This window comes from Mastacembelus armatus, chromosome 17 (assembly GCF_900324485.2).
Source record: "Mastacembelus armatus chromosome 17, fMasArm1.2, whole genome shotgun sequence".
In the NCBI taxonomy this organism is placed as follows: Eukaryota; Metazoa; Chordata; class Actinopteri; order Synbranchiformes; family Mastacembelidae; genus Mastacembelus; species Mastacembelus armatus.
The window spans coordinates 23,307,486-23,330,401 of NC_046649.1; the positions used below are offsets into that span (position 1 = coordinate 23,307,486).

The 22,916-nt window shown below is 45.3% G+C and overlaps 2 protein-coding genes across 11 annotated transcripts in view; one reads left to right on the forward strand and one right to left on the reverse strand.

Moving 5' to 3' along the window:
* Positions 1-22,916, reverse strand: part of LOC113134345 (zinc finger protein 62 homolog) — a 757,491-nt gene that overhangs the window by 139,440 nt on the left and 595,135 nt on the right. The gene's annotated exons all lie outside the window — the stretch shown is intronic.
* tmeff1a (transmembrane protein with EGF-like and two follistatin-like domains 1a) overlaps positions 1-22,916 on the forward strand; it is a 50,776-nt gene that overhangs the window by 7,041 nt on the left and 20,819 nt on the right. The window contains exon 2 of the mRNA XM_026313767.1: positions 20,391-20,500. Within this exon, the coding sequence (XP_026169552.1) occupies positions 20,391-20,500 (110 nt within the window). The remainder of the gene's footprint in view (positions 1-20,390; positions 20,501-22,916) is intronic.

Below are 22,916 nucleotides of genomic sequence, written 5' to 3' on the forward strand. Positions count from 1 at the left end.
GATTATTTCTTTAAAACCTGAGCATGTACCAACTGTAGCAACTAACACTTTCTCTATTTCCCTTTGATTGGACCAAACAGACCTGGATATTCAGGGGAAGTATCTGACTAATTCAAAGCTACATCCCTGCTAATTATTTGAACATCTGTAAAGTCAAATCAGCCACAGCTGGTGGATATTTCCAACACTGGTTATAGCAGAGATTTCTACTCTCAAAACATTTTGCAGGTTGACTATGTTCTAGCTGATAAACACTTGAATGTATGTGGCTTTTTAAAGACACTGTGTCTGTAGCTGGTTTTGTTTTTCATGAAGTTGAAAAGATTTAAAGACGTTAAACTCCCCTGTTGACTCCTGTGTCTCAGTCAAAGACCTTTCCAGTCCTTCGTCTCCTCACAGGAGGCTCCGACGTGTCACGACTCTCCCTGCTTCCTTTCATCGCCTGCTCATGGCGTACCTGACTAACAGGACTCTGCATCAAAATGCAGGTTTCATTTCCGTCAGACCTGCCACCATTGATCTGGGTAACAGACACCTTTTCAGAAGCTCTGAAGAGGTTTGTTCAGTTCATCTCACTGTGTCAAGACTGTGAAATGATTAAATGATCCGCTAAAATTCAACCTTCAGTTTCAAAACAGCTCCCGGACTGTTTCCTGACAGACAGCTGTGGTTTCACAAACAGCACTTTGACTTTACGGGATGTTTTATCCTCCAGGCTTAATTAAAGTCCAAGAACCACAGCAGATTTAGAAAGTCCACATCCTGCCAGTTGACAAACACCTTTTATTGCCTCTTGAAAGACAATTAAAAGCATCTGTTTCCCTGTAGCGCAGCAGATAATTGTTTGCCCTAAACTCAGCCGCTAAAACTGGATAACTCCTTCTCAGCCGAGGCTCACAGGGGCTCACAGGAAATAAATAAAATAAAATACACCACAGGTTGATCCACTCTGGCCTTGAAAACTATCACAAACTGACATTTTGTTTTTGGATGCTCTGCCTGAAAATGAGTCTCCAAGTGTCGCAGACAAACAGGCGCTGTGACCTCGTGGTGGGTTTTATTATTGCAGATCCGCTAAACTCCAAGAACCAAAGGCGGTTTCTGAAACTATTATCAATGAGGTCGCCCTTTTCAAAACAGGATTCCTGAAATGTTTCAGCTTCTCGAAGAAACGAAGACTGACGTGGACCTGGACATAACGAAGATGTTTTAGTGTCTCCAAACAAACCAGTCTGCAGCCATGCTAACAGGCTAACAGGCTAACAATGCTAACAGTGCTAAGATGCTTAGCAGCTGTGATGTTTCCCACATCCACCCTCTTACCTTAGCGTGTTAGCACGCTACCTACAGCTGAGGTCATTAGCTTTGCAGGTCTTTGGTCCTGAACTAAATCGTTTTTTTAAACCAGCCTGTGTAGGAATTATAGGAGCTCTTGTTCCTCTTGACATGATTTGTCCTAAAAAGCTTTGAAGTGTGCACAGAAACAGGGGCGTCTATCGGCCTCCGCATGTTCCTGCTGGTTCACAGGCAGCCGGTCCTGTAGCTCTACAGGTGTGTTGTAGCCTGCAGGTCCTCAGGTGCGCACACAGACCCTGTTTACTCGCCTCCACTGCCCTGCAGCAGCACCGACTCACAGCCGCCGTGAAACACTGATGTCGGCACTTCAAACGGGCCTAATCTCGCTCAGATCAGATTCTTTGCTCAAATGTAAAACTTAACTGCGTCCGACTCAAGGAGTTTGATTGATGCACGTCTTTGATCTGAACCGTCAGAGTTCAGGTTGTAGTCAGGCCGAGTCTCTGCAGGAATGTGACACCTCACTTCCCTTTGTCTCCACTACCCCCCTTCATCAATGTCAGGTCAGGGGTCAAAGGTCAGGGTGGGACTGATTCACTGTCCTGCTAAAAAACACTCGGACACGTTATTTTTGAGTTTTTAAGATCAGCGTTGTCTCTCTGCCAGTTTCCCCCAGTGGTCACTTGTGGTATTGCAGTGAAAAACAACAGCTTAAAAAACGTTTTCCCCTCATGATAGAAGACATGTCTGACAAACAGCTTTTACTGTGTTAAGAGTTTTTAATCTATAGTGGATTCACTTCCACGGCCTCAGAGTGTGTTTGTTATTGAGGTGTCATCTCACTGTGAAGCGTCTCCTTCTGTGATCCCTTCCAGGATCCAGTCTGTATGGTCCGTTTTTAAATCATCATGATCATTAGCCTTTCGGTAGCCGACTCAGCCACAGATCATCATCTGCACTAGGTCTGGCTGGGCTGCAGGTTATTTGTTGTTATTTACTATTAATCATTTTATATTAAAAAGAAACCAGATAACTTAAATAGAGAAAAATCTCTGTGTGTTTAGTGCGAATTATAAAAGAACATTTACTGACTTTTACAGAAAAAGCAACTTAAACATCATAAAAGTCCAGTTTTACAGGCAAGTACAGGCTCTTGCTGTGTGCGTGTTGGCGGCAGCTCGGACACATTTCCAGGAGCTGGTTTGTGTTTTTACTTGTTTATAACTTGGTGTCTGTCGTTGAAATGAACATTTCTGTAAACATTCCCAGCTCCAGCAGATGCATCTTGGCCTTCATGGCACCAGGAACAAACCTGTGTTACGTCCATATTAAATGAACCACGGGCAGCAGGAAGAAGGCGTCCAGCAGGGTTTGCAGAGGGTTTGTTGCATGATCTGAAGGCGTCTGCAGACGGCGCTCAGGGTTTTTTAGGGCTTATTATGTGTGTGTACTCTGGCAGGTTGCTGCAGCCCACACACATCCGAGGTGAAAGAAACCCACCCGCATGGCGACATGACGATAACACAAACATGTCTTGTGCGTCCTGACAGCGTCTCGTACTCTCTGCTGCAGACTCGCCTTCGTCGCCTCACGCTTGGCGCCACATCGGTCCACTAACACGTCTCCATCTTCCAGAACATTTGGGCGTCCAACCAAAGGAACAATTAGGATTTGGCGACAGCCTCCACCCCCTCACTGAGAAAATTAAAATGATTTCTCTGACATTGACTTAATGTGTGGGCTCTCAATTATGCGCAGTAATACTGCATGCACCGATGGCTCTGTAGATTCGGCCTGAATGGCAGGTTTATGAAGCCAGTGAAATTGCGGAGGCCTCATTTGTCAGATTTAGAGCAGCTCGGCCTCCACGCTGCTGCTGCTGCTGCTGCTGCTGCTGCTGCTCTTTCACTCAGACTGTTTCTCCCTGAGAAAATCAGGCCTGATTAGAGAAATCAAAATGCTAACTAGCAGGGTGCTGATTTAGCCTTGGTTAGCACGTCAGCACAGATCGAAGAGCGGCGTGAGCCTTCAAGCTGCAGAGGCAGACTCACTTTGTATCTGTCATTTGCTGTGGAGGCTCTAAAGCAGGCGGATAAACGCAGTCGACACAGAGCAGTAACAGGAAGTACACCTCTGAAATAAGACTAGTGTCCATTTTCACACAGATCATTTGTGTGCACATTGTAATGAATCAGTTTCCACAGAGTCAGACCCTGAACTGAACCACTTACAGTAACTACACAGCATAGACGTAATGGTTTAATATCACATTTAGGTGAGTGTGGTGTACATCTGCAGTGACTCTAACGCAGGTCAGAGGTCACGCGGTCCTGCCGTATGAGGAGGGGGAAGTGTTTAGGACATGATGCTCCATCGTCCGAGCGGCGGCTCTGCAGCTCTGTTTACTCTCAGGCCTCCAGCTCCTTGGAGGATGTTTTCAGCTCGACTGTGTTTACCTCAGAAAGCAGCTGCATTTGTTTCTCCACGTTCTTCTTCATGTGTGGGATTCTTTCTGTTTTCCTTCCTTATTTACTCTGACGCAGATTAAAACTCTGGGAGACGAGTTGACCTGGCAGACGGACAGTTAGCTCAGCAGTCCTGCAGGAAGTTTTAATGTAAACATCCGTGAGGGTTAAAGCAGGAGATGTCTGAAACATTTTAGAGGTCTGGTTTTAGTCGGACTTGTTCTGAGATCATATAGACAGAAACAAATCCGTTAAAGCTCTAATTGTCCACAGCTGTACCAGGAGGTACAAGAAGCTAAAACGCTGCAGGGTTGTTCATTTTTCTCTGTGGCTTCATCACATGAGCGACAACTTTCACATTATCGTCACTAGATCCATAATAATATAAAAATGTTGGTTCATGCAGCTTTAGAGTCTGGGGATTCATTTATTCAGACCTTGTTCCCATCAACTCCTCATCCTTTATTTCCTGCTGGGCATTGTGGGAAACGCCATGGCAACAGAGGAGGCTGACGCCATTCCTCCCCCTCACCGTGTTGTGTCTGCAGCACTCGGAGGACCTCGTCTTCTTTGTGTTTCAGGTTCCTACTTTGACAAAGCCATGAACACAAATCCAGATAGCCGCATTCAGCGCCGTTCGCCACGGCGGGAGCGAGTTTCCTGTTTCTGTTGTCGCCACAAAACAAAGCCCGGCCTTAAAACTGTCTGAGGAACGACCGGACGAGCGTGACGTGCTCGGTTTCTGTTACCATCAGCTCACTCAGGATATCAAAAAGCTGTTTCCAAACGCAGATATCGGCCAGACTGACTTTATCTAGGGAGAATACCTGATAACAGAAAATGAAAACCCATTATCTCTGCAAAGACAGCAGACCTGTAGGTGTCCAGCATCTTTAGTCACATATACTGTAACACACAACACTCTGGGATGAGTTATTATTCTAATTATTAGATTATACTGTGTACACTGAGATATTTGTAGTTGATTAGAGAGTTCTAAAGGTTTTTTAGGAAGAAAATTAAATAATATATCATATAATTTTATTCATTTCCTGTTTAGTTTAACTGCGGTCACCTTCCCCTCTTGTTGCTGATTCTTAAGTGTCAGAAAATAAAACATATAATCTAACTAATGTAATCAAATGATTCATTCGTCAAGGAAAACCCTGTTCAAATACCCACATATCATTTAATTAACTAATGTTTTTAATTTCCTTTAAAACATTTGTACCATGAAAGAACCTTAATGGTTTAATGTGGACAATTTTCATGGCTTGCTCTCCCTTAAAGCCCCTTAAACCGTGAAGAAACCAATTAAACTGCTTAGAACTCATTTATAAAATCAGTCATTTAAAAAATATGGAAAAACATGATTCACTTCATTTGCAGTGACTGATCAGTTTTCTTACTTAAAATACTTCTGAAAACCATTAAAATGACCTTAACATGTTACAATCCATTAAAGAGCGTCAGTGGGGTGGCTTTAATGTTATTGGTCAGTTTTCATGGGTTTTTTATTTTCCTCCAATTAAAAGCAGCTTAAAATTAACAAAATCCATCATTTAATAATTTTACTTTCACCTTTAAATCCCAGGAAAAATCCTTTTTTTCCCTTAAACCACATATTAAAATCCAGGTCATTTGTCTTTCTTCATTTAAATGCACGACTAATGTATTTTATTTATCACAGCTTTCTCTGACAAATGTCCATTCTTTAATTCCACCTAGAAGGTTTTATTCTCATATCGGGCACAATTTGACATGTGCACATGGAAAATTCATGGAGCAAAATTATTAAACTATAAACTATGACTATAAAAATATTTTTGAAGCTTTTATTGCCAATGTTGAGTCCTTTGTGTCCACAATCCGACTGTTTTTACTGCCTAAAGCCTCCACACTTTCCAACATTAAGCTGTAAAACCTATATATTGATCCTAATGAATATATAGTCGAAGTGTGAAGACGTCTTTATGTCCTGTCGCACTGGTTATTAGCTGGAGGATAAAGAGCTGCTTCTTGCTGATGATGATGAATTTTGAATGACAGCATAATCCACGGAGGGTGATTGATGCGTTTATTTATTCTGCAGGAACTGACTGACCCAATATTTTGATGTCAGAGGTGATCGGTGATTCAGCGCTGCTGTGTTTTAATGCTGCAGTGATCATAAATCCTCATTACTGTGGTTTGTTGTTGTGCAGCTCTCTGGTCTTTGTCACTGAGAACCTCAGGGGCTCGTATCCTCTGTGGGGTTTGCTGTGAAGCCGTTAGCGGTGTGGTGCTCAGGATCGGCCGTCTCCTCGTCATTGATCGTGGACGGACAAAGAGCCTCTAGCTTGAGCTGGCTGGACTCCTGTGCATCTCTAAACCCACGGTAGCTTCTGAAGGATCCCGTTACCTTGGAGTCCAGGGCTGCAGAGGGGGAGGGATGCATTTCACAGCTCATGACAGGCTCGGCTCAGGGTCTCTTTGTGCACCAATTAAAATGCATCAAGTGCAAATCACCTGCTGGTTTACTGTTTGAGCTCGGGGACCAGGGTCTGGTGTCCTCCGCTGTGCCCAGAATTGGAATGGGACCTGATTAGTCTCGCATCAGCGACTCTTTGGGCGAATCCATTCAGTGCTGCAACGAGGCAGGAGGATGGGGGAGGAGGCCTCAAAGAAACAGGAGCTCCCTCATGAATCTGTCTGTGTCGGATGATTCAGGTGATCAGGTTTGATGCGTGTGGAAGCTGCAGCAAACATTTAAAGGACACAGGCAGTTTTTAAACCTGCGTCCACCACAGTGTTTTCTTGATTTCTTTAGGTTTCCATCTTAAGTGACACCAAACTAATACGTGTTTGTGGTTGTTTTGTTTTTTTTTGGTGCCTGTTGTGGCCGTTTCCCATCTGCCATTCACCGTTTTGCACCTTTTGTGGTCATCCTTTGTCTACTTTGGGACTTTATGTGTCATTTGGTGGTTGTTTGTGTCTCTGTTCGGTCATTTTGAGTCTATTTGTTGTCATTTCCTGTCTTGTAACTGAGCTCTGTGACTTTCAAACAAGAAATATCAACAGTCTTTATACAGAGGCTCTGGTCCTGGGGCCCCCTGACTGCCTGGGTCCCAGGGTCTGTGCTGGTTGGTCTTTTCAGTCTATCCATGTTCATTTGGACAACCAACAGTCCAAAACCCAGAGAGATGCACTGCTGCTGCTCTTTCACTGTAGGAAGGAACATGTACACTGAGCTGGTATCTGTTGAATTAAAAGGTTGAATCTCGTCTACGGTCTCGACAGATTGTGGTTTGGGTCTGGCCACTTGTTTATCACAGTAACCCAGCTTCTTCATTGAGGTTTTATTCCTGCAGGAGCAGGCCGACCGCATCACGACCGACTTCAGCATCTGAGAGCCGAGTCTCTCTTTTGTCTTCCAGAGGAGACGCAGCGATGTCTCATGTCAAAGCCGCACAATCAAAGTGAACCGTGCTCACGTCTGGCCTTGCAATCAATACCTGGGTGAGAAATTTTCCATCTCCGCAGCGCCCTTAACACGCCGACGGACAGATTTATGTGATTGCTTGGGTTAAGAGGGGACGATGTTGAAGAGAGAGCTGGAAGCGAGGAAGAGAAGACAGGCTTTAACAGATGGTTTAAAAAAAAACAACCTGTGAGCTGAAAATTGGAAATGCAAATGCACAAAACCAAGACAACCCTCCGCTCGGCTGTCAGCTCTCTGACTTAATCAAAAAGCATCAGTTTTAAGTTTTAAAGTTTCTAAGTGCATTGTTCCTGTCCAGAAGCTGAACAACTCTCTTCTGGTTTGATGTCGAGCTCGTGGCGTCCTGACAGCGGCGTCCACGAGGCTCATAAACAGTCCCAACATGCAGAGGGGCCATAAACAGTCTGTGAGAAATGCCTGGAGGAGGACAAAAGCCCCTCTCAGTCTCTGTTTGGCTCTGTGTGCAGACTCTCTGAAGAGCCTTCCACAGTCAAAGCTGCACTTCACCACAAAAACAACTGATTTACAGATCTGTACACAGCCTGCAGCAGAAGCCCTAAAAAGTGATAATTAGCATAGGAAAACACAGTTAAAGTTATAACCCTGAAGAGTTTGATCCTAACAAAGCCTGTTTTTAATACTATTTATGGCCAGCAAGTGCATTTCCATCCAGCAATTTCCTCTCTGGTTCTGGTGAAGTCTCCTTTCCCGAGCAGGATTCAGAGTAAAGAAGCACGAACAGCAGACTCACTGGAAATGAAGCAGCGGACATGATGTGAAAGACCAAGCTGGTGCCTGTTTCTCAGACAGGAGCAACAAACACTGGACCAGGTGTTTTCCTCTCTGATTAGAGGAGTCTGGGTCCTTCTGAAACATCCACACCAAGCTGGCAGTGCTGTTCTCCTGGGCTGCGTTACACTGTACAGGTGTACCTAATAAAGTGGTCACCTTTCCCAGAGAAGCGTGTTATCGACAAACATTGACCTCAGATGAGCTGGCGTGCACGCCGAGCAAGCTGATTGGTTCATCCAGGTTCAGGTTATGTGCAGCTCCGGGTTCCAGTTCCTGAAGTGGAAAAGCTTCCAGGATGAAGCCCATGAATTCCAGTGAAACCTGTTTTTCAGGCCTTAAAGCATCAGTCAGTCTACTCAAAGACAAAACCCAGATGCATCATGGACGATGTAGGCTCCAGTTTCTTTAGAGTTAAACCCAGACTAAACTAAAAGGCACTGGATTAAGTCTATTATTCTTAGCAGTCTCCTGGGAGTCCCCCAACTTTATGGAAATGCTGTTTTTGCTTAGTAGCTTCTTCTCCTCTGAGCTGCATCGTTTGGATGTGACTTCTGTTTACATAATGTTTGTATCTGACTTTAAATTCTTTCCTCACCACAGCCACAGGTTGTCGCTCATGCTATTTCCTCTCTAATAGAGAATTTACAGCTGTAAATATTTGGCAGTAAACACGCTGCCTTGACTGTTTGCGCTCCAGATATTGTCTTTTCCTATCAGCTGTTAGATCCGTCCTTCCACTTCACTCCAGGCACAGTCGTGTATTTTCATTTCCGTAGCTCGTAAATTGCGTTTCCACTCTCTCATTAATGAGGCCAAATCTGGCCCTTGATGTGGTTTGGATGATGAGATCTTCTGCAGGTTAATGCAGGTGCATATGAATAAAATCACCCACTTCATGGTACATCAGCTCAGCAGATTAAAGAAGAAAATGTAAAACACACTTGGCTGCAGATCAGAAAGGAAAATATTTTCACATGAAAGTTGTTTTTTTTATTTTTTTTTTGTAATTGTGAGCAGCGAATGAAGCTTTGTGTGATTACAGATAAAAACCAAAGTGGTTTGAGGGTGAAGTGGCTCTTTACAACAAAAGGAAGCTATAAAGCTTCTCCTCCCCACTACAGAAGAGCCACAATACAACAAAACACACTAGTGACTGTAAACTGCACTGGCTGCTGCGTTAATTCACCAGGCTTCATCATATTGAGACAAATTATACAGTACGAAGCTGTGGGGCTGTAATTATGCAGATTACATGGCTGTTTGTGTGGGGGTGGAGGGAGTTGGAGAGGCTGACACACAAGCTGAATCACAGCCAGTAGTGAGGTGACGAAGAGGAGGGTGACGGTGAGGAAGCGGCCCTGAAACAGCTGGACCTGCAGGCTGCACACATCTGGAGATGCTGAGGTTCAAGTCTCGAAAAACCGATGACAAACCAGCTGCAAACGTACAGGATCAGTGTGGTGAGATTGTTTAAAGATTGTTTAGCCTGATAAAGCTCCTGCCGCTGTCCGAGCTCCACTGTGTCCAGAAACTGTAAAAACCCTCGGTCACCACACCGCTGCACTGGGCGACATCCCCCTTCACACACTGTCCCACTAATGCTCACTAGAGACCGAATGTGGATTCATCCGCTCTGAAAATAGTCCCAAACAGATGCAGAGTTTGCGCCTGTTTGTTTGCTGAGCAGATGTTCGAGGAAAAGTGTCTTCCCTTGAGTCAGGTTTCATCTCAGTGTTTACAGGAGACCTGGGTGTTGTCACGTTACGCAGCAGCTCCGCTGGACTGGTCGGAGACCTTGTGGGGCTTAGTTTTTCTGTCCCCCTTTACAGTGATGATGAAGGTCTGGGATGGCTGCTGCTCGCTCCCATGTGTCTGAGCGTTGACAGACCTGTTGGTGTTTTCAATGGTCGGTTCAGTTTATCTGTATGACAGAAAGTCACAAAAAACCATCTTCAGTCACTTTAACCAAAAACCTCCAGCAGAACCAGGTTCAGGTTGGGAGGAGAAGGAGTAGGACTAGGAGAGAGGAGAGGAGTTTGATCTGAAGTGCCGTAGCAGGGATTATTATGTCGGGGATGATCTGAGGTTTTATTTAACAATAATTAATAAACAGGAAACAACACAGTCTCTTTTAATTCCCAGGAAAAGGCTGTTGAATTACAGACGTCAAGAGAATAAATGTTTCATCCTTGACCCTGTATGTTCTTTAATGACACATAGTCCGTTATATTAGTCTTTGGACTGTGACGTGACGTTAGCCGGAGGTGACCCACTGTCCCACTGCTGCACCTGGGCTTCCACTGCTGCTGGTGTTATCCAGTGAAAGAGCGGTGGGTTAAACCTGAAATCCCTGCCCGTCGCTGATCCAGGGGCAGTTTGAAAACCTGTCGTGTAAACCTGAGGGGCTGGTCCTGTTGGCTCAGTCTGATGATGTTGTTTATGTTTGCAGCTGCTGTCTGTCGAAGCTGCTTCTCGCCTCTCATTAGCTGGTTTACACCCACACATGCACAGTCTCTGTTTATAGCGGGTTTCAAACAGCAGCCTGTTGGAAGCCGTTTCATGGAGGCTTCTGCTCACAGTTTAGATAAGAGGTGTCATGAGTCAAGTCACGAACATCCCACTCTGTATGTATCTCCCAGTCTAAAAGGCCCAGGGTCACCCAGCCACTCAATTCCCTCAGCAGCTAAAATCTTTCATCCTGTCAAGTCGTCTCCTCCTCCTGCCCTGAAACTGCCCCGACTCTGATATTTAGAAACCGTCATTATTTTCTGCCTCTCTCCTCCTGACTGCTGAAGCAGGTGAGTCCTTTATTCTGTTCATTAATCACAGGCTGAATGTGTCTAAAATGGAGATGATGTGTTCTCCTTTTTATACCTGCTGACAATTAACCCTTCACTGCACATCCTGTCTGTGTTTGGTTGATGTGGTGCAAAGCATTTTGAGACAAAATAGTCCCTGGTGAGTTAAATCTGTTGACAAACACGTTAATAAGCATTTGACCTTAAACCAGGTTTGTTTTTGGAGCTGCAGAAATGTAAAGAATCTTCTTTGTGACATTTTGTGCATAATTTTCACCTCTAAGCCATCAACACTGTGGGGATATAGAAGTTTCTGTCTTTGTAAAGAAAGAAACACATAATCTAGTCAGAGGATCCTTCCACAGGCAGAGAAACAAGCTTTAAAATCCTCAGACTTAAGCCAAATCTGAAGCTGATCCCCGTCTGCTTCCCTCCTGCAGGTCCTGCTGTTCAGATCGCTGTGAGGTGAAATCAAACCGGCTGAAAAATACTCACTGTCCCGCTGTTTTTACTGCACATAATGTGAGCCTGTGTAATGGCAGAGTAGCTCAGGCAAAGTAGAACGCTGCCTGCAAATAAAACACACCCAGATTTATAGTTTAAAGGGTCTCACATCTGCAAACAGCTTTTCCATTAACAGCGACAACAGAAATATTGAGAGCAGTGAATCAGCGAAGAACATCAACATGTTCTGAAGACCTCTCTTTATTTCCCCTGAACTTTTTATACGTGCGCTATTTTCAAATGAAGCTCTTAAAGTATTAAATGGCTTGTGGAAAAGGTCTTAAATAAAACCTCGGCGAACAGGAAAACTAATTCTCTCAGTTTTTTACTCATGCAAATGCTGCTGGAATATTTACTCTGGAATTAAAAGCACAGACAGGAGCAATGTTGAGACTCCAGTGATTACTGAACTATTGTTTACCATCTGTGTATAAATAATTATGATGAGCAGAATCATTAGGATCATTAATAAAACTAAAAACAGCGAATAACGGAGGATGAGTTCAGCAGAAGCAAAATAAAATCGTCGTCAGACTGAGGTGACAGGAAGCAGCTGCAGGTGGAGGCTGGAAGATAAATAAATCACACTGTATCATTGAGTTTTATCACATGAATGCACTGAGCTGGATAATGAGTCCGTCCGACGGGCTCATCTCACTCACGCAGCTGCTGCACCAAGCTGCAAGTTACAATGGTGAGAAATCAGACTCACAACTCGAGTTAGCTCCAGAAATACCAAACCTCCACTTTGATAACTGTAAAAAGGGCGTCTTATTCCCAGAAGTTCCCGTGGTGAAAAATCCTACAACACCCAGGATGCATTGCTCCCATCCATTGTAGTTCGGTTTAACGCCAACGTGACAAGAGACGAGCTGTAATGGACGAACTTTGGATTTTCTGCTGATCATTGAGGAAGGTTTCGATCCTAGTGGTGTCCAGCTTGGAGTTCCACTGGGATTTCTGCTTTTTCCACTGAGTTTCCAAAGTAGAAGGATCACTGTTGTTCACTGAGACACACACACAGGAGACTGGGTGGAAAACAGTAAAATGGTGAAATCTGAGCTTGTGGAAATATTGCTGTTAAAGCAGAGGTTTCCATAGATGCTGCATGAGGTGAGAACAGGTAGTTATTGTTCAGCTGCAGGTTCGGCTCTGCAGCAGCACCTGTGACACACAGATCACAGCAGCGATTAGGACCCGACTGCTGAAATTTGTCTCAAAATTCATTCTCCGTCCTCCGCCCACATCAACAGACTTCTGACTTGACTCGTACCAACCAGGCTCCAGACTCGACTCTGAATAATAACGACTCCTGAGGCCCTGAGCAGTTCTCTGGGTGGAAAGTCTGGGTTTTTGCAACCTTCTTTAATATTTTAACATCTCACATCATACCAAAACAGGCTTGTTGGTGGTGTCGTCGATATCTGATGTGCCTACAGAGATTTCTGCAGGTTGACTGAGCTTATCAAAGGAAAAGTTCTGTGGACGGACGCAGCTTTGACCCACAAACCCTTGTTATTTAAACAGTGGCCACAGATCAAATGGGGAAACTGGTTTACTCAAGCTTTTGTCCCTTTCAGACTGTAACAGTACTGGCTTCATTGGTCTGTTCTGTCAGTCAGACACTTTTACATTAATCCTTGAGTAATCTTGTGCAGGTTGTTCACTCAGACATGAGGCCGACATGTTCAGATGCCTTTAAAAGAATGAAATGAGTGAATGTCTGAAAGGGGCTATAGAAACACCTGAGACTTGACTTGGATTCTGGTTTAAATACTCTAATTTTAGATTCAGTGAGCCCATATAACTCCAGAACCTGCCTGAGAATCATGGTATTTTATTTTTATTTCAATATCACACTAATCCAGTTGTTGTTTGAACATTCATGGCTAAGTTGCAAACAGAAACATCCATCCATCATCTATACCCCCTTATTCCTAACCAGGGTCCCAGGGATCTGCTGGAGCCTATCCCAGCTCTCTTTGGGTGAAAGGCAGGGGTCCACCCTGGACAGCTCACCAGTCCATCACAGGGCAAACAGGAACTAATAGATAATTCAGCTACTTGACAAAACACAAACAGGCTAAAAATTCTCCTCAGTTTCAGTCTCAGCTCTGTCGTCTTGGTGCTTTAGGACAAGAAGGTTTAAATTTGTCTGCACTTTCATTGTGCAAAGACAATTATCTGTTAATGTCAGTGTCACTTAGGTGCATGAAGGAATTCAAAGATCAAGAGGCTTAATTGTGACATTATGGGACTATGGGATCATTTTCCTTGAATCAATAGCTGTGATAATTCCTGCTTTCTATGGTGTCTGGAATCTGTGACTATATATGAATCAAACTTTAAAGGTTGTGTCAGTGGATGTGAAGCTCCGTCGTGTTGTTAGCAACAAACCGAGCTGCCACAAAGCCCAGTGACCTGGCTTGTCTTGGAGAGATTTCCCTGGAGGTCAATTACTTCCTGTTCTGCCAGAGTCCAGAATGAACCTGGATGGAGTCTTTGCTTCCCTCTGATCTGCCCGACATGAATAAAACATCAAAGCTGTTATCTTCGTGCTGCGCTCTAAAGCTTCCCAGGTGAAGATTAGTCTGCGGCAGCCGCTGATGAAGCCAAACGGGCTGAGGGTCTGCTGGGCCTCCAGGCGACTAGAAGTCTGACGCTGCCTCTGAGGAAGAAGCACACAAAGTGGAGAAATTAGTCCCAGTTACAGCGGAGGAGGAGGAGGAGGAGGAGGAAGACAGGGCTGTAATTAGACAGCAGCATCTGCTCAGTGTCACTATGAGGGTCAAAGGTTCAGATCTCATTTCTCACTCTACTGCTGCTGTTTGGGCTGTTTTCATACGTTACATGTTTAATGAACAGCAGCACAGAAACACGACAGAGAGGAGAAAAGCTGAGTTTAATGAGATGTTGCTCGATCTTTAGTTTGTTCCCCTGGGGGAACAGGAAACCAGATACTTTGCTAATGATCATGACATGACGGTGCTAATTTGAAAAAAAAAAAAAAACCTATTATTTCTTACTGCTGTTTATTTATTTACAAAGTTTGATACCAAGACATCGTAAATAAAAGAATAAATATCCCCTTTTAGATGTTTTTTAAAGGTGTTGATATGTTCGGCTGTTATCACTGGTTATCTGACCATGCTTATGGCTCAGGAGGACCCTGCTCCACCTGTTAGGAGGTTCATCTATACCTGCTGCAGGTTATTAAAACGAGTATGGAGAGGCTGATGTCCAAAGACTGGGCATAAAAATGCAGAATCCAGCGGAGGACGTCAGCCTCCCTGAGTTTCCTCGTAACACCAGGGTGGAGGGGGAGGAGGCGTCAGTTTCATGTTTTATTCAGGCAGCAGAGGAGAACAGTGAAAAGCTCTTTACACAGGAACTCATCCAGCTGCTGTGGTCAGGACGTTTAAAATAGGCCCAGGAATTAATGGACAACAGGAGCGTTTAGTCTCTATTAGACTGAACAGGCCTCACATCCATCATCGTGTTTCAGCCGCCGCTGCTGCGTCGCCGTTTCATCCCCCCAACCCTGGAAACTCTTTTATATTCACAGGTTGGCAGTAAAAACAGCGGCAGGTGTGAACTCGGGCTACTTTTCACAGATCTGTGCTTTTCTATTTGTTTTTGTCTTCTCTGAAAATGTTCCGTGACACCAGCGCCTGCTTTCAGTCGAAGAAACACTAAAATAAGATCTGCAGACTTTATTCCAGGCTCCAGTGAGATTTTCTACATTTACATTCTACACTGGGATTCAAAAAATAATTGTCTGCTGGATCAGAAACAGACATTAAAAGGATTGAAGTCAGAAGGTTCAGGATCGTTTGTGTTTGCTGCTTTTGCAACTGTGAGCCAATGATTTCATCATTCACGTCAACAGGATACAGTCCAGAGAGCTTGATGTGGAGTTTCCCTGTAGAGCATTTCCTGTTAATTTTGCTCAGATAATCCACAAACCCTTCCTAGGCTAGAATCAGTAAAATCCAGACTGGGTCTGTCTGGTACCTGAACGTAGATGCACCACCTCATTGTGTTTCTTCAGGGCATTAGAGGAATCAGAGCAACCACAAACTGGCACCAAATAAATGCTTCAGTTTTTGTAGAGGAGCACGAGCCTGTTCACATTATGTTTATGTGCCGTTAAAAGGGGGTGAATAGTCTTGAATCTGACCTGGTGAACCTACAGAAGCCCCCTAACAGCTGATAGTACTGAAAGTGGTGAGGACATGAAAACGCTGCCTTTTTCACACCCTGCTGTCGAGGATGGATCCAAAGCGTTTTCACCTGCATTGTTAAAAAGCCTGTGCACATGCCCGTGAGCTGACGGGAGGAGTCGGACTCTGTTTTTCAGATGGAGTAATTAGGCAGCACAGCAGGAGGCTCGGCAGCTGCTCCACAACTGAGAACGTGCACAAACGTAGCACAAAAACAATATGTTCTGACTGTTTTATTCGCTTTAAGGAGCAGCTGTGACGATCACAGCAACTTCTGTCTCACCATCTTTTCCAACGTGGCTTCAGTAAAGAGCTGGAACACACAGAGTCGACCTGCAGGACAGATGAGTGAGCGTAGGCTTCCTGAGTCATTTCAAACTGTAAAGGAGCCAACACCATATCAGCCAGTCCAGAATGTGTCTTGAGGATTTGACATCCCATCATGCACCACTGATATTCCACCCCCCCACAGCTCCTGTAAAAAGGAAATCAATGGGAGCATGAGAAGGTTTCATGTCTCTGAAATGAAAACCTCACTCTGGAGATATCCGTTTGTGTGTGTGTGTGTGTGTGTGTGTGCGGCTGCAGCGTGAAGGTTGTCGTGTCTTTTCGAAGCAGGAGACATCAACACAGCATCTGTCATGGGGCCGATGTCAAACAGTCATGGTTTTATTTTGGCTGAAGTGTTTCTGCTGTTTTCTCTTTGTTAAAACATCAGGCTGGTGATTTTTACATTTTTCATCACTGAGTCCAGATCCCATCCAGAGACTGACAGCACCAATGAATGTGTGTGAATCCAGAACCTGGTTCAGCTTATGGCTCTGTGCGTAGACCTCCATTGTTGTCCAAAAACTATTAAAAACACAGCAGGGAGCCACACCGCTGACCTGGCTCACACGGTTCTTCCTCACCAACGGGGAGGCCCGTCTGTTTCCAAAAACCAGCTCCAAACGCTGAGAACGGCCGTCACCATTTACAGGCTCTGAAGGAACAAAGAGTCCACTGGTCTCTGTTTCCACCACCAGCTTCTCTCTGCTCACAGCAACGACTGGAGCTGGTTTTAACAGTTGAGGTTTATGGCACAGACAAACAAACACTGTGAACTACGGAGGCCTGGTTGGGACAAAGTGTCCAGTCCAAAGCTAGCGTTACCCAAAGCTCCACTTCCTCCCAAATCCACATCAGATCCATTCAATCCAAAGGTCCAATCACGACCATGCTAGGTGGCTAATGGTACCAGAACCAACAGGTTAGCTTTAGATGCCAACACATCCAGAAGGAAGAAGGCCCCATGTGGATCCAATGTGAGTCCTTTGGCTGCTTTGAAGTCTCTCCATGTGAAAAAGCCAAAGCCATGTTAACCCTGGTTGTTGGTCTTTCTTTGTCCCACTCTCTCTGGGCTAAAGAACGCCGCCTCTTGGCTCTGGCAGCCACTGGTTCCCACTTTGAGCTGCAGAGACTCCTCCATGGCTGCTGTTGGAAACCACTACTGGCTTCTTCTGACCTTGGCCAGGTGGCAGGGGGGGCTCATTGATGGAGCGGACCAGTTACCTGCATTTTATCATTTTATTACATCAATAAAATCAGCCTTCCTCAGTCAACAACCTGTGATGTGAGTAGTTGCACACCTGTCTCAATCACACCTGCCAAGCTCGGTCCCAGACTCGTACCTGCAACAAATCTGTTTTGCTGCACAGAAACTTAAAACTCACCCAGCATCTAAGGAGGGCGTGCACGAGGCTGGTCTGAGGTTATTTAGTGTCAGATGTGGCTGGTGGGTTGGTAACGCTGAGCTGATCTTTTATTGATCGTCTGAGCTGCTGCTGAATGACAATAGACCTGCCTGTGTTTCTGTGCTGCGGCGGTGAAGGGGTTAAAGGATGTGGAGCGTGCTGAAGGCCTCAGAGCACAACTCAGAAGATGGAGTATTGACGTCTGTCTCTCCTGGGTCAGGTCTGCAGTGGAGGAAGGGGGTTTAGATAACGAGCCTGGGGCAGCAGCAGTGGCTGGGTGGCCACGAGGGCCGAGTCCGGCTCAGGGGATTTGAGAGCTGGATGTTCCTCCGGGCGACGGCGGCTGCCACACTCTGTCAACTTCTTTAGTTCTGCTCCAGTCCAAAAAAGGGAATTATGTGCATTTCAAATCCATGTTTCTGTTGTAAAATGTATGAGGGTGAGCAACCTGAACACACCACGGCCGGGGTAGACTACAGAAACACACAGAACAATATCAGCAGCAGCCAGCAGCCCACTCCTCACATAACACAGCGTGGACACACACACACACACACACACACACACACACTTCCACCTGGAAACAGCTCGACTCCTTTGGTCCTGACACTGCAGAGACACTTACATTTGCATTTCTGTTTGTCTCCAGCTGGAGGTTTAAAGACGTTGAGTGTAATCCCAAATTGTCTGGGTATTAAAACCGTGGCTTTGTGAAATCTGCAAACAGGAAACAACACAGTCACGGCTGATGGGCAGCGTTTGTCGGCCTGCGAGCTCCGAGCCGCTGATGGATGCGGCTGCTGCTTGGACTTAATTATCCATGAATGGCCTGTGGCGGCACAGCTCTGCAGAACAGGTCTCTTCAACATGCATGAGATTTGCAGGTCACATGTGCTGGAGGTTAAACTGAAAAAACATCACAAACACTTCACTGTGTCCTCTGTACTCAACCAAAGATCATTAGTGCAGGAAAAGGGGCACCACGGTCAGGATGGTGCAGTTATAAGTCGGCGTGATCAACCGATCAGTGAAACGTTTTCATGTCATGTCTCCTGCTGCTCAGCTCATTTTCAGGCTGCAACTAAAAACGCGATTCCAGGTCCCAGCTCAATACTGAGCTTCAGTCATCGATGGCTTCAGTTATCTGAAACTGTCCAGACCAAGGATTCAACAAACTTACTTCATTTGGATTCAAGCAAATGTGTCGCAGGTCTACGGGAAAAGATCTTGTAATGCTGAGATCATTTACAGCCAGTCTGAAGATCATCAGGCTTTGGATTGTTCTTTAGTAATCCAGGGCTACGTGTGTGTTAATAGTGTCAGTCCAGTGTATTGAACCTTTCCAAACAAACGAATATGTGATGTAAGAGTCAAAGTGCAGCCTGGTGAGGTACGTTCTGAAGCTCTCTACCTAAGTTATTCATAATTATATAACAGATGGATTTTATCATCACAGGATGATCATCTGCTTCTCTTTCCTTGTTGAATGCTGTGAGCTTCCAACTGAGCAAAAACTAAATCAAACCCAAGTTTTTAGCAGAACAGTTCCCAGAGGGAAACTCAGCCTTGGGTGAAACAACCATTTTGTTTTCCTTCTAAACTGGGCTGACCTCCAGATTTGGGGATTTTCATTTCAAACATATTAAAACATCAATAATTTAAAAGCGAAAGCGGCTTTTCCAGTGTAAGACTGGAAGCGTTTTCCATCCTGGTGTTACGGCTTGATGAATTTAAGGACTTTCTCCGGCGTCGGACCCAAAGCTGGATCCCCACCCGGGCAAGGTGGGCAAGAAGGCCCCCCTTCCGAGTGATACGAAAAGCAATTTCAGCTGAGATGAATGTTGTGGCCTTGGCGTTGTCAGAGTTTTATTATGTTTGCTCGTGATTATTCCAGCACATTTATTACTTTGGTGTTTTCTGTCTTCATTAATTCATAACGAAGGAATCATTTAAACAGTTTCCTACGTTGGCGTCGTCACACGGTTTCTTCAAAATCACTTCGTTTTGGAAAACCGGCAAAAATTCACATTTGATAGTTAAATTTCTTTCCATAACCAAATCCATTAGTGGACTGGATGTTTGCTTTGGTTTCTACAGCGTCTTTCTGCAGCTGCTTGTCACTGCAGCCAGCGGCAGCCGTTTTTAAGAGTGTGGGAGGTCCACAAACAGTAATTACAGACCATTACATGGCTCTTCAAAGCCCCTCAGCTGTGGGCTGTGACACTCAGGCCAACACACAGCGGCAGGAATCTGCAGCTTTAATCTCAAAGAAAATGTGGATCATTTAAGTCGGCTGCCTGTTTGGGTGGAGGCCTGTTATTATCATACAACACACGCCCACCAGCTGTGTGTGTGTGTGTGTGTGTGGGTGTGTGTGTGTGTGTTGCAGTTATATGAAGTCCAGTATTGTGGACATGTCAGGGTTTTGCTCTGCTTCCAGATGACCCAGCGCCCTCAGAGCCGTTTTGTACCTGGATGTTGATAAAGTCACTGACGTTTTCTGAGCTGGTCAGTCATAAAAGTCTGAGGAGAAACTTTGTACCAGCAGATTCAAACCTTCCAGTCTGACATTTTAGCAAATCTGTTTTCCTGCTGTTTAGAAACTAAATGTCACTAAACTGTTTTCATCATCATCATCATCATCATCATCATCACTGCCTGGATTATTCAGCAGCAGCAGAGAAAACAACCATCACGCCAGCGAGCAGGTTAGAGACAGGTGCTGGTTCTGGTGCTGGTTCTGGTGCTGGTTTCATAAGGCTGGACTCACTGCAGACTGTGAGACGGTTCAGTATATTGGTGCTGCTGCAGAAACCTGTAGTCTGTAGTTCAGGTGTTGTCGTGACATGAAGCCTTTTTGTCCTCTCCCCTGCTGTGCATTGTGGGAAATGTGTCCATATTCTCCCTGCAGCTCTGCTCTGTCTGTGTTTGTTGTCCATGAACTCATGAAGCTGTCTGGGCTTCGTCCAGAGCGGGGACGTCACAGTTTGCTGCTCACACTAGCGGAGGCGCTGTGGGTCTGATTCACCTCATTGGTCTCTCTGCTCACGCCCGTCGTGTTGTTTCAGCCTGACCCTGTGTTTGTCTGTCTGTTGCAGATCTGTCAGAGAAGAAGAGCGACCTGAGGGTTTGTGATGACTCCACCTGTCGATTCGGAGGCGTCTGCAGAGACGACGGCGCTCAGCTCAAGTGTGTCTGCCAGTTCCAGGTAGATCATTTTTCACACTCTACACATTTGTCATCATCATCATGTCTTGTGATAATGGTCCTGCTGCTCAGTCACCCTGCTGGGCTGCAGCAAGGTTACTAAAAGTCACAGGCTGGAAACCTTCCTCAGCTTTCCATATTTCAGCTCTGCTGGAGTCTCGCAGCAATAAGCATAAATTGGCTGCAGACAGAATCGAGGTATTGATTCATCCTAAACCAAATCTGGGTTTAGCCTATAAATTCCAGTTAAAAGGTACCTGTGGACTTTTCCTGTAAACACTGTTCACTGAAACACCGTGTGCATCCCTGAGGTCTAACAGACATGTGGACCTGTTCCTTTCTCCTTAATGCTGCTAAATGTATTTTATCAGGATAATAAGGATCCTTGTGGACAGCAGGCACGGCCGCTGTCTAATAGAACCCATGGATGAGCTAATGTGCAGTTTATGGGGCAGGTATCGAGTTCGCTTCAGAACCTGCTCTAGAATCATCCTTTTTAAGGTTTTTTCACTACTGAAATAACTCAGAGATAATTGTGAGTGCATCCAATAGCACACACACAGAGAAACGGGGCACAAGTTGCAGCCCTGAGTGGAACTCACCGTGTCCAGGTCCTGTAGAAAGTCTGACACCTTCACGCCCCTTTGACAAACTGTATGTTTGTTCGGACACGTCCTGAGCTCTAACTGGACTTTTGTCATGAGCTAAAACATCAGGAAACACGAGCTGCTGTTGGATGGAAAGTAAAATACAATTATTCTCCTGTCACTGTTGTTTCTGCTCCATCTTTGGTTGAACAGCATGACAGAATAAAAGCAGCAGCAGCGTGAAGGGCAACGTCTGGAAGACGAATTTACCACCGAGCTGCTCCTTTACTGCAATAACAAGGCAAACACACAGGCTGTTTAAAAGCAGCCGTCACGCTCCGTGAGCCCGGAGCCAGACCTGCATTTATTACCCGTGTCCACAAAACAGGACGGAGGACACTGAGCACGGAGCTGTTCAACACAATCAGAGGAGTTTCACCGCTGCAGACGTCCTCAGCACACAAACAGGCGTGAAGAAGAAGTGGGATTAGACCAGGACAGAACCCAGGAGCAGACAAACAGACTGCTGTCCTGACACCTCCCATCAGGACGAGGCGTCTCATGCTTTACTGGGACACAACCACCCGATTTGAGGTGACTTATTGTCGACTTATTGTCAGAACCATGAAAACCCAGTGATGGATTTGTGGAACTCCTTTCTTCTTCAGCTGAACCACATCAGTCCACAAGGCCCCAGTTCAGGTGCTGATGGAGTTTGAAGTCTCTGGGGATATTTTCTTGTTAAAAATAATACTTCATAAATTACATTACATTTTCGGCGACACGGGAGTAAAAAGCTGGTGCAGTCTGCAGGTTTTCAGCAGATCTCTCTGCCTCCCTTGTTGCTAAGACAAAGACCAGCTTGAAACATGAAGTGAAGAGTTTCTCTGCAGGTGTAAGTTTACTGTAATGTAAATCAGCCCCAGTTTGTCGTTGCTCCCTGTGTGTGTTGGTTTATCTGGAACAGTTTCATCCAAGTTATTTCAGTGTCTGATAGAAGTCTGCTGCTGCTCCATCTGCTCCACCCGCCCACCAGCAGGCAGGGCAGACACAGTCAGAATATCAAACATCCCCCCTCCAACTGAAACGCATCACACCTGCTCTGCACTCACTCATTTAAAGGACTAATCTGTTGGAGTTCCACCTGAACAAAGCGTCTGTTCTGCTCCACCCAGCAGGGATCCATCCACATCCTGATCATTAAAACTTTTCCATTTGCTCCTTTGAGCAGAAGTTTCATTTACCACAAACCAACAAAAAAACTCCGACTTGTGTGTTAATGAGCTCTGTCTCCTCGCTCCAACTGATTTACTCCAACTGAAACTGACAAATGTAAGCAGGTAAACTAAATGTGTTCACTGCCGAAGAAGAAGAATGAATAAGGTTGTTCACGGTTGAGACCTACAGTCGGCACAGAGTCACCACCTTGAACCTGCCGACCATTATCAAATGATCTACATGGATCTGCAGTAAAAGAGCTCGTCCACCACAGCACGTAACTACAATCAGATCCATCGTCAGTATTGACTCTACAGCAGGAGATCCTGCTAGAACACCAGCTGTAAGAATCAAACCCTCGTCATCTGCGGCCGGAACCAAAACACTGCACCACGGCTGCCGAAGGGAGACGGAAACGCTCCGACAGACACACGTCTGACGTTGTCTGTGGGGGAATTGAACTCTACAGGATCCCTGGAGGAAGCAGTGAACCTAACATGTTATTACCGTTGTGAGAGGACACTCGCAGCGCTTTTTGCTTCAGCAGAGCACAAACACATCTCTATTTCTCAGCAAACGCTGCAGAGGCACAGTGACAGGATGACTCTCGTC